At 38.2% G+C, this 20531-nt stretch overlaps 1 protein-coding gene across 1 annotated transcript; it reads right to left on the bottom strand.

The window, feature by feature from the left end:
- Positions 1–5221: 5221 nt before the first annotated feature.
- col10a1a (collagen, type X, alpha 1a) lies at positions 5222–10198 on the bottom strand. The gene is made up of 3 exons (XM_030127672.1): positions 10085–10198; positions 9624–9747; positions 5222–7704 (listed from the first exon to the last, which is right to left on the bottom strand). The coding sequence occupies exons 2-3, from the start codon at positions 9730–9732 to the stop codon at positions 5876–5878; spliced, it is 1938 nt and encodes a 645-aa protein (XP_029983532.1). The 5' UTR covers positions 9733–9747; positions 10085–10198; the 3' UTR covers positions 5222–5875.
- Positions 10199–20531: the final 10333 nt, after the last annotated feature.

The raw sequence follows: 20531 nt of genomic DNA, 5'->3' as shown, positions 1-20531 counted from the left end.
GGTGTTTTGTGGCTGACACATATCAGGGATTCTGTACTGACAGCACCCTCATGTGGAAAGAGCTGGCACTGAATTGTTTACATAAGTCTGAGTGTATCCCGGCATTACTTCACAAATTTGTATGAGGTCTAAAAATGGACTAAGCTTTCAGACTTATAGGAAATGTTGTTAGTTTATTTCCAGGATTACATTTAAAAGAGTACATTTACACAGGAATTCCAAACAATTATCGCATTATGTCTCAACTGTAACAAAACAAATTCTAGGGATTCTTCTGCAGAAGTATCCATTTGAGGTCCCTGTCGGCACACTCAAAAATGCGATTATAGCAGACATATTTCTTTTTCTAACCAACCTAATTTGCAGGGAGACACAATGTGAGAAACATGTTCAGCCTTGCAGTATTTTTAGGAGAAGTCAAGTGAGTTACTTAGGGAACAACCACAGCACAAATTATGTGATGAGAGTTGAGGTACTTTGTGTTTCATTCAATCACAGAGCTTCTGGTTTCACTCCATAAATGATAGTGTTCGAAACAAACATTTTTATGGTGTCTCGCAAAACAACTGCAGTGCAGACGTAACCGAGATGGCTTCACTCGCCATTTTCATGTTCTTTCGACGAAACCTAGAATCCCATAAAAACACCAGTCTTTTTAGGAGTGGAAGAGATTGCAGCAGACTTGTGCAGGGTGTTTTTAGTCACCCACAGCTGTACCCATGCTCATTCCAAACCGTCTATTTCCTTTGCACCCAGATTTACCCTGTGTACTGCAGCTTGGGCCACCGCAAGAAGGGTGTGTTTTACACATAATATTTCTATTTCGGAATCCTTCCTGGTCTCTATGTCCATCTTGGTCAGACTGCTGAGGGATTTGCGACCCATTTCAGGCCCCAAAGAGCCCCACATGCTGCTCACAGACATGAAGTATAATGTTGACCTGGCCGCAACATGCTTTCCATTGCAATCAGTGTCTTTTAAGGATTTATGTATGGAGATAATTTCCGGCCAAAATCTTGCAAACTAAATATGTTTCACTCAATAGCTTATGATTCCCTGACAGACACTGCATGGATTTGCTAATACAACTATAATATATATGTTATAAGTACAAAAACATACCCAAGAAAGACAAAAGATTTCACATGACTTAAATATTTGTGGCAATTTCACCACAAATACCCTGAGTGATTCAGCCTCCACAACAGCAGGTGGTGCTACGAGTTAATTTACAAGTGTTTTTTGTTATGCTGAGTTTTTCCTTAAATCGGCTCTGCCAAATAATACATCTATTTTCAGACCACATAAATATCTAATGAGGTGACCGTATTATGTTGTAGTGTGTTGAGTTTATCATTCCTAATCTGATGAATACATTAATCAGCAGAGTTTATTTTGTAGCTGCCAAATTGTGCTTTTCCTGCTCTGATACATGTTTATACTTCTTCCTACTCTTTATTGACCATGCAAATTCAGACATGTACTTGTAGATAAATTCTGTTCATTAAAATGTTATTTTGTTTTTGTCTTGTTTTGCTTTGTTTTGTTTCTTTTTGTGTTCGATATAAATAAATGAAATAAAATAGATACATGTATGAGATTAACATCAAGCTCAAACAGTCCAAACAAATGTGGATGTAATATTGTCTGATTTCTTATAATGTCTGACACTAAATTTATAAAGGGAATGATTTATTTATTAGAGACTTCAGTAACTTAAGTACGACTGAGGAATGAAGCTTGAGACTGGGTGAATCCCTATAGACCTAATGTCAAAACAAATAATTTTATAAAAGAAATGAACATGTTTATCTCCTGGAACTGTTTTGGTCACTATCGTTTATTTCCATATTTATCTCAACTGCAGGAGGATGAACTTTCATATACCTCACCCTTCTCGAATAAACTAATACATAATTTGTTGGTGACACCTGAATGCCATTGGTGTCATGTGGGTTTTAATGAACAGCTAGCTTGGCTGATTGAGTGAGACTTTTTAATACATTTTAATAAGTTCTAATAGGACCATCAGAGGATCTGTTATGCTATTTGTCAGTACATAATTAAAGCACTTGGCTGATTAGTGTAATTTAAGTGAGTTAGCCAATGGTGATATTAGTCTGGTATTTGATTATATGGTCTGCCAGGTCATACGAATTAATTTGTTTATTTGTTTCATTCATTAAGTCTATGAAATTACTAGGTTGTATTTAATTATGACAGGGTGCTCTGTGTTCCCATTAGTTCGGTCAGTTTCCTCTTCAGTCTATCCTTTCATCAAAGTGTAAGGAGTCCTGCCCCTTCCAGATGTTCCCCATGGGACTTTATATATGAAATAAACTGTATTACAGTCAATGGTAGGAGACATTTTTAATTCTGTTTGACTTATGCCATCATGTGTTCATCAGCTTAAAAGATTTTATGAGTTAAGAAAGTCACAGTTTGTTGTAAAACCGTTCAAGTTGTGAAGTGACATGTGACAGTAGTGTAACTGTCTTTCTCCATGATCCTGAGCTCCTGAAGATGTTGCTGCAGTTTCAACATGACCAGACTTGAGCTAATTTTTGCCTTTTTTAGTACTTTTTCCACACCATTCTCAGAGAACCAGGTGAGATATGCGGAGGTAATGGCTCTTTTGATGCCATTTAAATACTGATGATGCATATCACAAGAAACAAGAGATGCAGTTCATTGAGCCATGTTACTTTATCATGCCTACAACAAACTGCAACTTTGGTTACTTGTAAAATTATAATACAAATAGACAAACATATATGCATGCATTTGTGTGGTTGATAGTACAATAAAAAAAAATAAAAAAAAATTTCTCACTGTTAAACGTGTTCATGTTTTTCCAAATGTTAGGTCCCAAAGGACACACTGAAATAGACAGATCTCTCAATAGAGTCCAGTTCATAGTCTGTGGGCAGAATTTCATACAATACAAGTGCAGTTAAATTAACACATTGCACCACTTACTGTTAAGAAAGTATGAAAAATATTACTCGTGAAAAGATTACTTTAAATACATGTGATGTTTTGTTTTTCTTTTCTTGTAGGATATTAGTTTTATTAGTTTATTAGTCTTGATCCCCATCAGCAGCTATACTCTTCCTGGGGTCATTAGCAACATAAAAAAAAGTACCACAATTCCCTACAACACGCTCAACAAACAGGATGTACATAGACGCAACACAACAATACAAAAACCACAGTTCAGCAGCAAGTGCGCAGTGCAAAACAATGATAATAACAATGATGGGAGCGACAACAAAAAGTGAATAAATTAATGAAATAAAACACAAAAACAAAAACAGCTTCACAACAAACAAAAGAAAACAAATCATTTATTATTATTCTTGGGTAAATATAAAAAGTCTTAACCTTTTAGAAAAACCAACTGGTTGAATTTCTGAAATTAAATATATAGCTTATCTTTTGTCCATGTATAAAAGGCTGTATATGTTATTGAAATATGTTGTGGATTTATTTCATAGGTATTTTTTGACAGATAAAATGTATTAGTTTGCTAATCCTGTGAATCAGACGGCATTTCTAAAACACATTTTCGTTGTGTTTTGGCGTAAAATGAGCTCCATATTTTCCTTCATCTCCAGACGGATGATACACAAACTGATTGCAGATGATGACGCACTAGGTAAGCCTTTTGAAAAACAAAAAATATATCATGGTGAAATATTCCTTTAAGCGTAACAGATAATTTTGGAGTGTGGCTTGTGGCGATCTTCCGTCTGTCTTCGTGTCTGTCCCACCTCATCCGTCCACCACATGCTTGTCTTTGAATGGCAGTCTCTTCACATGGCAATCCCCAGTGGTTTCCTTCCACCAGCTTCCTCTCCGTCCTCCTCCCCGCGGGCCCCTCACCTAACCACCAGCTCCCGAACTGCCAGGGAAGATCAAACATGTCCGGCCCTGCATGAGGACCATCCTGTCCCTCATCCCACACGCTAACTATTTTCAGCACACCCATATTCAGACTTGCACGGTGGAGTAGCTTTTGTAAACTTTGGCTGGAGAGCAGAGATCCAGTAGCCATCATGTGGTTAGACGACTCATTCTTTAAGCCCGGCACATCCATCTCACGTTCCACACATGGACCAATAACGGAGAGTAATGACATGTAATGGGCTTTATCTATAACTAATATTTTACCGAATTACAGACAAACATTTGTAATACTTCAGTGTTTTGGAGCTTACAGATTACATTCCCTGAAAATGCAACAGGTATTTTAACTATTCTATTTACTTCTATTCCATCGATGTAATGTAACTTGCCACAATTAATTACTTTCCTAAAAGAGTCTTTAAACTGAGTAACAAAGATAAAAACTTAGTGACGACAGGATTTTCACCACTGGTAAACAATATTTATTCTGTAGTGTAATGTAGGGAAAATATTGTCATATTTTCATCACTGAAAGGTGTTTTGTTTACTTATTTTGGAATGTAATCAACAGTATTTTGATTAGTAACTGTAACTTAGTATTTTACTCAGTAACTGTAATGGATTACTTTCATATTTATGTTGTAATTTCAATATACATAATGGTACATGACAGTACTTTATGTAGATTTTACATATTTTTATCATACATATGTTTAAGTTTCAATATTTATTTTTACAATTATTTTTGTCTATTATTAACACTTCTTAATCTGTTTATTCTGTATATTTACTCTGTAAATTTTTAAGTAATTTTCAATTACTTTTTATTTATTAGGGATTTTCTCATTTATTTATTTATTTTTTTGACACCTGAGTTAATATTTTGCTGAACTTTTAAGAGGTGTGTTTCTGACCTCTACCAAACTCCGATTAAAAATATGTCAGTTTTAGTTGGTATCATTTTGCAAACACAACAGTTGACCAACAAAACAAACTTTTCCAGGTGGTTTTCATATTAAGTACTATATCTTTAAGTTCAGCAGGATTAGTTTTTTTTTTTAATTTTTTTTTTTGCTGTATTCTAGCTGCATTTGCAGTACATTGGATAAAGATTCTGACTCCTCCCTTCTGACAAGCTTGCATCACATGTCTTAGCTGCCCCTCTTACCCCAATTATTCTCTGTGTTTCTGAACTGAATCTGTTGGTTATGGATGTATACAGGTCATTAAAGTGGGTTTATAAGTAACTTTAGCATTTAACATTTAGCAAATGCCTTAAACTCATTTTAAAGAATCACTTCTGAGACAAAACATTTGTTAAGAGATCTTTTATTTCAGTCATTATGCTTTACATGACATAATGCATGTTCAGGGATATAACGATGTTCCTGGTAAACAGTTTGTGTTTCGAATGACACTTTTCTGGTGACTTATTTTATTATAATAGTCAATTTGACCATTACCGTTTCACAATATTCAAGTCACATACAAGGACAACAGTTTCAACATGTTGCACAGAAAGCATTTGTTTCCTTTTAATAAGATTACTGGTCACCCCCCAACAAAACAATGTTGTACAAAAACAAACAAAAAAACAGACAAACACTAAAATAAGAATCACCAGTTGAAGTCAGTATAAAAGAAACAGAATGGAAAAAGAAAAAATTAGGACACAACACAGTTTAACACCTCAATTTCACATGCTGTCTCCATTACAAAAGCTCACTGGTAACTTTGTGGATTGCTTTCCCCATCCCTGATCACCTGTTTTCATAAATTAGTTTTCCTTCGTCTAAGCACCTATTTCTTGTTAATGTTCAAGTCGAGATGCTACTATTCCTCAAAGAAGAGAGTGAACTGCCTGTCTGTTTGGTTGAGGAAAAAGTGAACAGGGAGTTTACTTTAGTTTGAGAAACAGATTGCAACTTTAGTTGGTTGACTTTTTGGGAACTACTGTATCAACGTATCACGTTGAGGCAATGAGGAACCCAGAGAAAGAGCAGTGGACATTCTCAGCGGCAAAGACGCCATTGGCCTCGTCATCGGGGATCTGGACGTAGACTGTGTCCTGCTCATCGAGCAAGAGGACAGCGCTGCCGGACATCTGGTCCAGGAAGCCCTTGTTATACTCATCATAAGTGAACATAACAGGCTGGCCGTTCTTGTACAGAGCAACCAGGGCATGAGCTCCATTAACATGGATGCTGTAGGAGAAGTAATAAACTCCAGGAACCTGGCAGGTGAAAATGCCGGTCTCAGGGTCATAATGATTCTCAGCATTGTACACAATCTGGTCGAACTTAATGGGGCTGCCAGCAGGTGGGTAGGGGGTTGCCAGAGAGGCAGTGAAAGCAGACATGGGGGCCTTGACCATAACCTCACTCATTCCCATGCCCTTCTCAAAAACAACCTCTCCTGGGGGACCAGGGGGACCGGCAGGGCCAGCTGGGCCCTCAGCTCCATCAGCACCAGGCTCACCGGGCAGACCAGGAGGTCCCTGAGGTCCAGGAACACCCTTAGCAGCCAAACCAGCTGGGCCAGGAGCACCAGGGAGACCTGGGTGTCCCTTAAGACCAGGGGCACCAGCAGGACCCTGAGGACCAGCAGGTCCTCTCTCACCTGGGGCACCATCAGAACCAGCAGAACCGGGCTCACCTGCACGGCCAGGATGTCCTTTGGGTCCAGCAGGTCCTGGAATACCTGGGGCACCTGGAGTACCTGGGGCACCTACATGACCTTTGTCACCTGTAGCGCCAGTGGCACCTCTTGGTCCAGGGGGACCAGCTGCACCTGGATAACCCTGCTTACCGGGGAAACCCTGCACTCCCTGATCTCCCTTATTTCCTTTAGGTCCCTGAGATCCAGTTGCACCTGTGTCACCTTTGGGGCCAACAGCGCCAGCCTCACCTGGGAAACCTCTTGGACCCTGAGGTCCAGCAGGACCAGTGGGTCCAGTTGCACCAGTTGCACCAGTAGCACCAGTATATCCTTGGTCACCCTTGGCACCTGTGGCACCTGGGGCACCTGTGGCTCCCCTCTCTCCCTTCTCTCCATTAGCTCCTGGCTTTCCATATCCGGGAACACCGGGGGCACCGGTGGCTCCAGCAGGTCCCTGGTGGCCCTTAGGACCAACTGGGCCAGGCAGACCTGGGGCACCATTTTCACCTGGTTTACCTGGAAGACCTACACCGGGGGCACCAGTGTGTCCCTTGGGTCCCTGTGGTCCCATGGGACCTGTGGCACCATCCCTACCTGGGCTACCTGACTTTCCTGGCTCACCGGGCATGCCTGGCTTTCCTGGCTTTCCAACACCGGACTCACCTGGAGCTCCAGTTGGGCCAGCAGGTCCCTGAGGTCCTGTCTCACCCTGAGGTCCTTGAACTCCCACCCCTCTATCACCCTTAGGACCTGGAAGTCCTGGTACACCTGGATGTCCTTTCAGACCAGGCTCTCCCCTAGGTCCCATTGCTCCTGGGAGACCTGAAGGTCCGGGTTTGCCAGTAGCAGACAGACCAGCGGGTCCTGGGCTTCCAGTGGCTCCGGGGGCTCCTCTAGGTCCCTGGGCTCCAGGGGCTCCAGTGTCTCCCTTCTCACCAGGCTGTCCATGGGCGCCAGGTTTGCCAGGTCCACCTGGGGCTCCAGGTTTGCCAACAATGGAACGTCCAGGAGGTCCTTGGGGTCCAGGAGGTCCTTCGGGGCCAGGCAGGCCTTCAGCACTCTCACCTGGGGGGCCAGGAGGGCCAGGAGGTCCCTCAGGGCCAGGCTCACCAGGAGCACCAGGTTCACCTGCCACGACTGTGAAAAGTCAAAGGATGGATGACCTTTACCCCTCAGAGCAAACACAGAAACAACAACAACAATAACAATAACAATAATAACAACATTTAACCTAAAAAAATAACACCTGAAATGGAAACAATGTAGAAAAGAAAAGTTGAGTGTGATCCAAACTTTACTATGTTATAATTTATTATTTATAGTTGTTGAGTTAATGATCCCAAAAGTCTTGTCTAGTTTATAAACCTTTAGTCAAAATGTAAAGCTGCATCCTCTACAGTGTGTTGACATAATTCTACTGGTGGTACATCTTGTATTTAGAATTCACATAATAAATATGGATACATCATGGTTGGATGTGTGAGGCTCAGGAGGAGCATATCTGTTTCACAACCTTCTGATCCATTACTAATAATTCTCTCAATTTTTTATTTTTTTATTTTCTACTTTTTTGTCATGAGCAAATCTTTCATTGTTAAAGTTTTATTTTAGTGCACTGATTCACTGACATATTTTAAAAACTACTTCCTGAACTCCAAAACTCACAATTTCAAAATAAAATGTTTTGTTTGATAACTACTGTCTGTACATGTACTTGAAAATAATATATAAAAACAGCATTATATTAGTATGAATTAGTTCACTCTTTAGGATAATCAGTGACGTATGTTTTAAACAATCATTATTTACATTTAACAGGATGTTTAACATTCAGTCCAGGTAAAATATGGCAAGGTCTGTGACTTGTTTGTGAAACAGCAGGTTAAAATTAAAGGCAGTCCCTTTTTATTTGCTGCCTTAATGTGGTCACATGTTAAAAACTCACTCCTCACTAACTGTAGCCTCGTTCGGATAAAACCAAACAGATGTTTCTACTTCTGTGTTAAACAGGCACACCCAAACAAACCGCACTGCTGGGTGACTGGACTGTAATTGTCAGCGTCAATCTAAAAATAATTCACCACCAGCTACTTTCTCAAATGAAAATAGCAGTATATAGATTTAAACTGAATATTTTGCATTGTGTTGTAGCCTCTGATCATTCTACATCTACTATCATTTTAAATGTACAATATCATCTTTTCACTTTATTTTTTGATTTTACTAAAAATATGGATTTGTTTTTGAGAATAAAGCTTGCTCAAAGTGAACTAAAACTACAAAAATGAGAAAGGAAAGAAGAAAAATGGCCTAGATATAATGTCTCTTTTATGACTAGTAAAAAATGGCGAAAAGAAAAGAAGCAGATATGAAGAAATCCCTGACATTAAGACTCTGAAGTCCAGCAATATGCATGAAAAAGGTTTTACAATTTTAGATATAACCAGAGAGCTTTGTGAATATAATCTAACAACTTAGAAACAATCCAAGAAAAACAAGACCAGCTATTAAGATTTGCTCAATATACAAAATAAACTGTGAGCTGGATGATAAAAAAAAAAACAAAACAGTCAATAAGCTGTACTTTTTCTTCCATAAAAAAGCCTTCCTTCCATTCTATTAAAAATGTTGATTTATTCATCTGAAAGTCGCAAAACCTCACAATGACTAAAACTCCACAAAAATGCTTCACATTTAGATGCATTTAAAAGGAAAACTGTAAAAATGTGCAGCAAGTTGCTCAAATCCCTTCTGTAAAGAGGCTCTGTGATTGGAGAAGGCTGTACTTCGCTGAAGCCAATCAGAGCATAACAAGTTCTAGACTGAAGGTGGAGTTAAGTTTTCGGAGGCAGGTGTCCTATAGGCCACATTAAACATGCAAAGGGATCAAAGATAATGCTAGACTGTCACGAAATCTCAGCAAAAAAGGAATACAGAGGAGATCATTTTGAGCTGCTAAGGTAGGATTATGGAACATCTGACTTTAGAAGCAACTGGAGTAAATTCTGACACTTTCTACTTCTAAAACAACACAGCTGAAGGATGAGTTTTCTTACCGTGGCTCTTCACATTGAAGGGCACCACCTTCTTCACGACGTAGCCCTTCCCATGAGCTGCTGCCAGGGTTCCCATGAGGAGCAGGATCGCTGCTACTCTTATGTCCATTTTGCAGGGTCAAACCTGCAGGAGAAACAAAAGGACAATCAGGCATGGTGCAGCAGAAAACTTCAACTTTTGTTCCATTTTTTTTTTTTTTTTTTTTTTTTTTGCTTTTTTAAGAACTTTAAAACTTCTTTCTTGAGCTAACTCTATCCTGTGTATCTTAACAGAAAAGAAGTAAAGTCAGAGTAACAAGTTTTAAGTTTTGACCCAGTTTGAGCATCCTGTATCCTTGAGGAGTTTCTAAGCATCACCCATGAAGCTCTACAACAACCTGTATCCCAAACCCTTTCCCTTCCCAAAGCTGCCGTAGAAGCAGCTGAGGGCCTCCACTCCAGTAACGAGAAAACACACATACCGGCATCCAAAGTGGGGAAAACAATCTCTTCAGCACCAGTGAGCTCCTGGTGCTGCTGTATATCCTTAGGGTAGGAGCACAAGTGAGGATATGCTGCCTTCTAGTACAATGACCTGTGTATTTATACCATATCTACCCCTCGCATCATTAAAAAAAAAGCCCCCACCACGCAAGTACCTCCCTCCTCAGAGCAGGGCTGTAATTAGCAGACAGATCTGCCCAAAGCGGGCATGTCACATCAGGGTGCCTCCATGTCTTGCATATCCAGACACATGATTATCACTCATTTTAGTCTTTTTTTTCCACTGCATGTTTGAGCAAAAATAAATAAATATACACAAATATAAAATATTCAAGCTGTGATGGAGACATAATCATATGACACATCCATTTACACTTTTCTTCATAGGTTTTGCACATTTTCATAACAGATTTATATTAATGAGTGTTTATTGCACCCCCTGTATAAATATCTGAAAATAGTCAAAACACATCTAGAAAAAAACAACACCAGATCTGCAGCGGCACCTGTGCTGCTGCACAAAGCTGGTATTGAGGATGTACAGTGGCAGACTCATCTCCAAATTTACATCCAGCTCAGCCGGCTGGCGGCAAACCTGCCTTTTACCTTTCCTGACCGTCTGGGCACCTCCACGCCTGCCATCATAAGGTAAACATGTGAAATGGTGGGGAAAGGTTGTCCAGAGTGTCAGGAATGGAAGGTGCAGGGGGTTATGCATGTATTAGATGCTGTTTAAGCAGAAATAGACATGGAGGAGGATTATTTCTGATGCTGTTAGTTTACATATACTATGTTTTTACTGTATCTTATCTATTTAAATAATGTTCAGACTGACAAAACAAATATATTTAGTTTAGAGTTTATTTTTACTTTTGGAAGCTTTGGTTAGCTTTAAATGCTTTGTTGGTTAAAAAGGTTATTATTAGTGCTTTTTAATCAAACCTAGATGAGATGTAGATATTTACATATGCTTTTTAAAGCTATCTAATTGGTGTCTGGGCGTTGCGTCTCAAACTCCAAACCACCCATTTCATAGACCTCTTTAATATCTTTCTTTAATATCTTTATATTTATATTTGAGCTGTTACTTGTGTATTTTAAACACACTTTGTTACTCACAATCTTATTAACTTACTTAACTACTCTCTTATTTACTCACTTACTTCATTATTCACTCATTTACTCACATGTTTGCTTACTTATTTAATTCCTTAGAGTCACTCACACCCAGATTTGCTTGTTTAACATTTAAAGGATTAATATATTTATTTCATTTCCTGGATGTTATTTGGTCTGCTTGTCATTGCGGCAAAAAAAAAGCACAAAGTGGCCTTGATTTCTGTCACTATTTAAGGACGAGCAGTTTATAGCTTTAAGTTGTGTATTTTTGTAAGTGTTTCACTTTCTAAACAGCTAATAAAGCTATTTAAAGAACACTGGAAAAGACATTTGTTGTTTCTGTTCTGCCTTGTGAATACAGAGCAGTGTGATGGGGTCCAGGTGCAGTACTGATGTTTGGACACCAGAGGGCAGGTTTTACTATTGTACAGAGCCTCAGTTCGGTGCTGCTGCTGAGGAGGGGCCATGTTCCTGTGGTCACTTGTTATTTTTGGTCCCCTCTTTGCGCATACATCATCAGAGGTTTCAGCTTTATTCCTACAATTACAGCCAGTTTCTGTCATTATGTTGTATTTCCCTAATCAGCTCTATGCTGCAGTATTATCCTCCCTCACTCACCACCTTGCCTTGCTTACTTTGAGCTCCTCCAACTGTAATTTCTCAATTTCAGCTTGGCCACATAGGAAATGCATACACCCAAATAATCACATGTTCTCAAACACACAAGTAGCCATAAACGATGTGTAGGGTACTCTATATTCCATCCCAGATCTTCCTGAACATGAGCCCATTTATGGTACATGTTCTTCCTGTGTTCCTATAATGTACACACACACTGCTGACAAGGTGTGTATATATTTGCAAATGGTGATGAGTTGCACAACTGAAGGAGAGCTGCTATTTGAGACGCCTATACAACAAGTAACAGTGACAGACGCCTTTCAGCGGGGCTATAATTAAAAGATTCTACAACATGAAGCTTCTTTTAACCTTTTTTTTTTTGTAAATTAGATCAAATTATCTGCAATTTTCAAAAGTGCTACCTTCCCTGGCTTGCAGTGCTTAATCATGGTTGGCACCATTGTTTATGCTCTTCCTGTCAAATAAAAGATAATCTAATTTGTGATCTTCATTTCTAAATGTTTGAAATTCTGTTCATAGTCAAGACTGAGATAATTACTGAGAGCAAAGGTGCAGACGTACGACTAGAGGCTGTCTGAGGATCGAGAAATGTCACATGACACATGCAGTTCAAGCACAACGATCAGTGGTGGAATCTGACACAGTACATTTATCCAAAATTTAAGCTTAAGTACAACTTCGACATAATGTACTTTGCTTAAAGCCTCTGGAAATATGTCTTGAAATAGTAAAAAAATCTATATATGATGTTGAATTCAAAAGTCTCAAGCATTCACAACTATTTGAGTGAAAACCATCATAAATGTTGGAAAACTTGGCACAAAAACAGCTCATTCTGCTGTTTTGATTGTTTCTCAGACTGGAAGGAAGGAAATCAGATGTCTCACTAGGACCCAAAAACATAAAAAAAAAAAAAAAAAAAAAAAACATTTGTAATTTCCTTAACATCTCCATTTTTATTGTGTTTGTAGCCAAATTCAGATTTAGAAATGTCAAATTACACATGCAGTTCAAGCACAAGGACCAACAGTGGAATCTAGCCAAGTACTTTTATCCAAACTTTAAGCTTAAGTACAAATTCATCATTATGTGCTTTGCTTAAAATCTCCATAAATGTGTCTTGAAACAGGAAGAATGCATTAATTATGTTGCAACTATTTCAGTGAAAATAAATACTCATAAAAGTTGGACAACCTGGCTAAAAAATAGTTCATTCTATTCTTCATTTTAAGTCTCTAGGACCCAAAAACATAAAAAATACAAAAGTTATTTCCTTAACATTTACATTGTTATTGTGTTTGCAGCCCAATACAGATTGAAATAAGATGAAAAATGTCAGAATGCAGCTAAAACTAACAAATAAATGTAACCATGAGTCACCAGCAAAATTGTTTTTACAATATTGAGTCTGTCCAGTTTATTTTGTTTTGAGCTCTCTCAACAGAGTACGCCATATAAAGCACATCCATTCCCCTCTCCTCAATATTTAATAACTCTTCCTTGCATTTCCAAGATCATATGAAATGCAATCACAAGTAAGGGAATCACAGAATTCACAAATTATGTTACCTAAGCCGGAAATTGAATAGGCTCAAAATGAAAGGAGGTCTGATTGCATTGGGTTATATTTTACTTTGCCAATAAAAATAGTTACAAAACTAAGTTTTGTTTGGAAAGAGCAGGTGTATGTAGATCAGCTAATGTTAGAAACATTAGCTACAGTATCCCTAGGGCTGAAGCAAAATCCAAGAGTGAGGTAACCTTAAATATAATCTGATAATATGATGATAAGTCTGTACTATAACTACAAGTTAGCAGTTATTCCTATTATTCCTTATTCTTGTGTTCAGTCACTTAGAGTACCAGGGAAATGTGGTTTAAAGAAAATGACAGAATGAATGAACAAAAAGAGCATAACCAGTGTATTATTTTCTGGCTGTTTCTGATTGTTTTTCAGACACTGTGGATGTTCGCTAAAGACAGACTAAACAGATATGACTGAGTAAAAAGTATATAAACATGTGTATAATATACCTGTATGCAGGAAAAATGTCTATGTATGGATGTGTGTATGTGTATATGTCTGTCTATGTCTATGTTTCTGTCTATGTCTATGTCTATGTATATGTACATGTACATGTATATGTATACAGTATGTATATAGGTATCTACTCTCACTAACAAATACTGTACATTCATTATATTCTTTTGTGTTTTTTCTTTTTTTTTTTTTAAATAAATGATCAGTCTAACCCAGTTAGCTGACGGCTAATATTTAAAAGCTAGTAAATATATGTGGAAAAACTGTTTGGAAATGTTTTATGATTAGTTTATTTAAATGTGTAAGAAATCTAACAATGTCTATCTCAAACCCAATATCAGAAAATTTATAAAATCTCACTTACATTTAAGGGCTTTACATGTATTTTTTTTTTTTTTTATCAAGATCAAGGTCAAGGTTCACTTTATTGCCTCCTGTGGGAGAAATTTGGCTTAGACAAGAATGCAAACAAGCTGCACTGAAACACATAAAACAGAACACATGCTACTAAAAACACATAAAATATGTGACCTATAATAAATGAGTTAATATAAGGTACAAATATTATAAAGAGAAAAAACCTAAAATGCACACACACCCCATACATACCTACCTACCTACCTACCTACCTACATACATACATACATACATACATACATACATACATACATACATACATACATACATACATACATACCTTTGTACACAACATTTGGCTACCTCTTTTTGGCAGCAGCACCCACTGCTCATTAATGAGCTTGATTGAGAGGGGGATAAAAGAATGTTTCAAACTGTTGAACCTGCACACTGAGACTCTGTACCTTCTGCCTGAGGTCAACAGAACATACTCTGGAAACAGGGCATGTGATTAGTCTGAAAGAATACTGTTTACTTGCCTGATGGTGGCCTGTATAAACACGTTTTGCGGCCTAAGTGGAGCAGGGGTACCCATGATCTTACTCACCCTCTTCACCAGGTTATGAATCTGAGTTTTGGATTTGACTGTCAGAGCCTCAAACCAGCAGGTGATCCCGTACCTAAGTATGGACTCAATGGATGTACAGTAAAAGATCTACATAATTTCTCTACAGACGCCAGTAATATGTATGTATTATGTACATTACATGCTAGAGATAGAACAGAATAATATAATATTCAGTAAGAAAACTCTTTCAAAGAAACCATTTTTACATCAAGGTTTTGCTGATAATATGGAAGATTAGTATGTGCTTCTGTTCTAATGTAACGTTACTAATGGAGTTTTGGGAGTTTTTTTTTTTTTTTTTTTAATCATAGTGACTGTTTTCCTAGGCTAATGGTAGCCAGTTTTGTACACTGTTGCAACTGTATAGACCCTTCAGATCAGGAGACAGTGTAAGGATTTACATAGAAAAATGGTTGAATCAGTGTACAGGCTGTTATCATGGATGTGGTGAACAGGGACAGTTGTTAGCTTAGAAATGGAGTTAGTAAAGTCAACAAACAACAGGCTCCCAACACAAAACAGACAAATTTCAAGTGCATAAAGCACATGTACATCCTGCATCTTAACACTTTAAATAACATTTTGCATTCAGTACTTTTAGTTTGAGCATTTTGACACTATGGTACACTTAGGTTATAGGCAGCGACTGGAAGAATGAGTTTGAAGGTACAGGGTGGATGGGCAGCAGAGTCAGGAGTAGAACCACTAGAGCTGAGGTGGTTCAGGCATCTGGTCAGGACACCTCCCTGGTGAAGTGTTTCAGTTCATGTCCAATTGGGTGGAGACCACAAGGCAGACCGAGGACACGCTAGAGCAGGGGTGTCAAACTCACTTTAGTTCAGGGGCCACATTCAACCAGTTTCAAGTGGGCTGGACCAGTAAAATAATGACATAATAGCCTATAAATAGTGACAATTCCAAACTTTTCTCTTTGTTTTAGTGCAAAAAATAACAATCAATTATGAAAATATTACATTTACAAACTATCCAAAGAAAAGAAAAGACTAGAATAACCTGAAAAAAACTGAAATTTATTAAGAAAAAAAAAAGTGCCATAAATTAACATTTATACATCTACAAACAGGCAGAATATTGTTTAAACTGCACGTCAATTTTTTTTTAGACATTTCAGGTTGTTCATATTTGTTCAAGCTATTCACATTTTTGACACATGGATGGATGGATGGATACTTTTTCCACCACAGAGCAGATCACATCAAGCCAAAATCATAAATACAGACTAACTTTTCATTTCGACTGCACTTTAATAGCCTTGCATTATCAACTAAGATTCACATCAACTAAAAAGTGAAAATTAAATAATCTGACGTTTTCAACTCAAGAAAAGAAACAAATTAAAAGGAGTTAATGATGATTTATGCACAGGATAGGCTGAACTAGTTGCACTGGAGCGCCCTGTGCCACAACTTCCGATATTTTTTATTACACTATATTATTTTAAAAATGTCTTTTTGTTTGTGTCCCAACAAGAGGCTCAGCTCTTCCAGCTTTAGTCAGATTTAGATGAAATAACAGAGCAACAGAGGGTGGAGTTAGGATTTTATATGTTTATAGGTTCAGATAATTTCAGCTCATTTGTGTTCGTTAAACAGGGACAAACCACGGCAAAAAGCTTCTCCGTTTTTAGTTTGATGTTCTGACAACAATGATTCATGTCTTCATGCATGAAAAAATAAAAACAATCTCCATCTGCATGAGAATCTGTGAAGAGGCAGGAATGTTCATGCTGAACTTTGGAACCAGAAGCAACTTTTTGCATGAGGAAGACTTGAATTAACATTGTCATTTTGATGTTGTTTATAACCTCGCAGCATATTTTCCAATTTTGCAAACACGCCATTCGAAGAGGATTTTGAGTCCCTGTGTTTATAATGGCAGAATTGGAGGTTGTGAAAGTGCATGGCAGACTTTTCTCTGCTCAGCTCATTACAGGACCGCAGCAGCTTGATGTGGTTGGGAGGCTTCATTGTAATAACCATTAGAAATTAGGTTAACAGCCGTCAAACTAAAGGCAATGACGTCGCCCTTCACTGTAAAACCTGCACATGCTTTCAGTTTCATGTCATTTCATACATTTACACGTACACATACACAGTTTCATGTCCGTCAGTACATATGTGACATAAAATGTTTAATGAATTTAGAAAATAATAAAAAGGTAATAAACGCGGCACACCCAGAGTCACTGAGGGCAAATGAAAACGGCACATATGACCATTTATGACCACACAGGTTTAAGAGCGCTCATAAACTAAACTGATCAAACTACACTCTTTACTCAAGTAAAAACAAAGATTCTGGTAAAAGTAGGAATTCTTCCTCAAGTGGAAGAAAAAAAGTGAAAGTATAGAAGTAAAAACTAACCCTGGAAGGACGTTTATTTCCGTGCAAAATCATCTAAATGATAATATAATGTGAAGACTAGGACATCATTTCTATGTGGTCAGTCTCCCTTATATGTTTTGCCTTGTATTGTTTCTATCTTGTTGCGCATTTTGTGAGATTTTCCCCGTGGTTTTTGTTTTGTTGCATCTTTTATTTCCTGCTTTTATGTTGATTGCAAAGGATGTTCCATAAATAACTAATTAAAAATGTGTCTGATAAACTGTGCAAAAAAGCAGAATCTTTTATTTTCCTCAGTTTCAGGAGAATATAATCAGTGCTTTGTTACATTTGTGATTCACACCAGTGGATACGTCAATAGAATATCTTTTATTTATATTTTTGTTCCATCATTTTGGGTGGAAATCTCACTGTTGAATAACTGGTTTTTCCCTTCAAATGTAGAACAAGACGAAGGACTAGAAAGTACATGTAATTGTGTCAGGGTTAGGTTTTTCTCAGAAGAAATGCAAGGTCACTCTGCTTCATTTCCTAGTTTCTGTGTTTAACATGTGGCTGAAATACAACCTAAACTACAGCAGTTCAAACACAGCTCAAATGTCGCCCTGAACCTTAAATAACCTGCTGGATGTTAAGAAAAAACACTAACAAACTGTTTGTACTGTGACATCTGAGACTGAGAGTAAATGAAAAGTGCTTGAATTGTCACCTACAATCACAGAGGAGTGAGTTCGCATGTAAAACAATGTCTGGGTGCGAGCCTTTAATCGTCCTATATTAAAACACAATGATAAGTAAATAAAAACAAGCATGGGAAGCAGTGACTGAGCAAGTTTTCTTGGTTTGACCCTTGTGCAGAGGACATCCGCTGGCACTCTGAGCTCCTGCTTGTTGTTCAGGCCTTCATCCGTATCTAAGAACAGACCATAGATTTCTCCAGAGTGCACTGTTGGACACTGTTACTGGCAATGTTAGTGATGTTTGTGCATGTACTCGACGATGATAACAGTGTTTGAAGAAAGGTTTTCGCATTTTGTCTGTTTTTGCTCGCTCCGCTGGCCAAGAATTGATGTTTCTGGTTTCTTCGCCGTGCTGACCGAGGCTCAACCCACACCCAAGAGGAGAACATAATTGGCGGTTGATGTAAGGGGTTCGACCCAACCAGAGCACGTGAGTTAAGCAACAGCTAAAGATACACCATCACGGCTGGGATACAAATTTAATGTTTCAATAAACTCCACGGACCACTAAGAGCTACTTCAGACTTTATGAATGGCAGACTTGACGGGGGCCCTTTTGAGTGATTGGTGGGGAAATTACAGGGTCCTAAAGACAAACACGGACCCAAATGGAGCCGGAAGTGTAAAAGTAGCTGAAGAACGGTGGTAGCCTTATGGAGATGAGGGCTGGTATCTGGGAGGTCACCAGTGTGGCAGGAAAATGGGGGGATGGATGGGAAAGCAGCAACAGCAGGGTGTCCTGGAAAGATGGGTCTCTCCTTGGAAATAGTAGCACATTTACTTTTTGATGTTTTCACCACACTGTCAGATGAAGTTTCTGTCACATATATGTTTAAAAATCCAACTGGTGGAACATTTCTACTGTTGAATTGAGAATGACTTCACCTCAACTCTCATGTTTGTTTTTGTTTCCATAGTTTAACCCATAAAGACCCAATGCTACTTTTACAGCAGTTCTTGAATATATTTTTCTGTATTTCTAACCTTCTTTAAGTGATGTATCACCATTTATTATAATATTAGGCTCTGTATTTTTTGCGTTTTTATGATTCACTTCACTGATCATGCAGATGTCCATAAACTCAGATTAAAGTTAATGGTTATTGTATCAAAAACAGAGAAAATTTAAGAAAATATGACTTGTTTAGTAAGATATATCATTAACTGAACATAATCCATCCACTGTCATTGATCCAACTCCATGGGTTTTACTGGTGAATCAATGTTGTAGAAGATGACGGTGTTTCCATGGTAACTACAGAGCCTCTGAACGTCCAAATGGGTCATATCTGATGACCGTGAAAAGATGACAAACTGTATTTTATACCAAATATTTACATATATATTGGTAGGATTAATGGATCAACAGGTATTAAACATTTTAGATCAGTAGATGGTTTTGGTCGTCGGTGGAGGTTTGGGTCTTTATGGGTTAATTTGCTGTAAGTTTATTTCTGGAAACGTCTGACTCAGCTGCTAGTCTTTGTTTAGCAAAGGAAATCAGAGTTTTAGAGTTGCAGCAGGCAGAAACTAATTTAACACCAAGTATTCAGCCAGACTTTTTATGAGGTGTTGCAAAGACGGCACGTGTGTACACAATGTACTGCAAAGGTAAAAAGTTCACCGCAACATATAGAGGCATTTTCTCTTGCATTCTTGTTTTTCCTCCAGCTCACTTGTTAAACCTTTCTATTACTTTTTTTTGCCTTTATCCATATCTCTTCAAAGTAAAAAAAAATCCCCGTCAAACAGAAGACAGACAACTGCCTATTGTGGGATCATTTAAAGATATCAAAGTTAAATAAAACTACCTTAATGGGATTTTCAGCACTTAAGTGTAGGTGGTGGAGTCCTGTATTTAAGGATAATGACTAATCCGCTACATCAAGCCTGAAAGAAAATTTCAGGTTTCACTGTCTGTATCAGGCAGCGTCAGCTATTTCACAACAAATGCCAGAAAAACCCCAACCCCAAAGACAGGAGGATGACTACACCCAGCTCTGTTAATACACAGTAAATGCATCGCAGTAGGAGGAGATTTATATTTGACTTGTCAGTTCATAATTACTTTTGACTTAAGCAGACACTGTTGTTGGAAAAATGGCACTTTCTGTGGCTCACATACAGAGCAACAACCAAGAAACAATGTTTATACAACACGCTGTCACCTCACATGCTGGAGCAGATAGTTAACGCTGCACCATAATGACTTGCGGAGACATAAGACAAGTGTTGTTTCTTTACACTATATTTGGTCGCAGCCATGTCTGTCTGAAAATAAATGTTGCAGCTAAGCTTTTACCCACACAATTCACATATCTGTGTTGGTGCTGCTCGTATATAGAGACGTGGTCACAGTCGTTTAATGTACAGTATGTCTATAACAATGTCGGGGTCCGAGCTCGATCCGGTGTGGTTAAGAGGTTTGTTGGCTGGATGGTGGAAGCTGTGTGGGCTGACACTCTCACCAAAGCCAGAAACAGAAGCTCTACTGTGTCTAAATGTGAGTCTTTCCACATTATATAAAATACATA

Source organism: Sphaeramia orbicularis, chromosome 22 (assembly GCF_902148855.1).
Source record: "Sphaeramia orbicularis chromosome 22, fSphaOr1.1, whole genome shotgun sequence".
Taxonomy (NCBI): Eukaryota; Metazoa; Chordata; class Actinopteri; order Kurtiformes; family Apogonidae; genus Sphaeramia; species Sphaeramia orbicularis.
Note: the sequence above shows the minus strand (reverse complement) of the source record. Positions and strands in the feature narration are given on the sequence as shown.

Coding starts and splice junctions, on each gene's coding strand:
- col10a1a (XM_030127672.1), bottom strand. CDS start 9,732: ATGGACATAAGAGTAGCAGCGATCCTGCTCCTCATGGGAACCCTGGCA. Junction 7,705..9,623: donor CTTCAATGTGAAGAGCCACG/GTAAGAAAACTC, acceptor GACTTTTCACAG/TCGTGGCAGGTGAACCTGGT.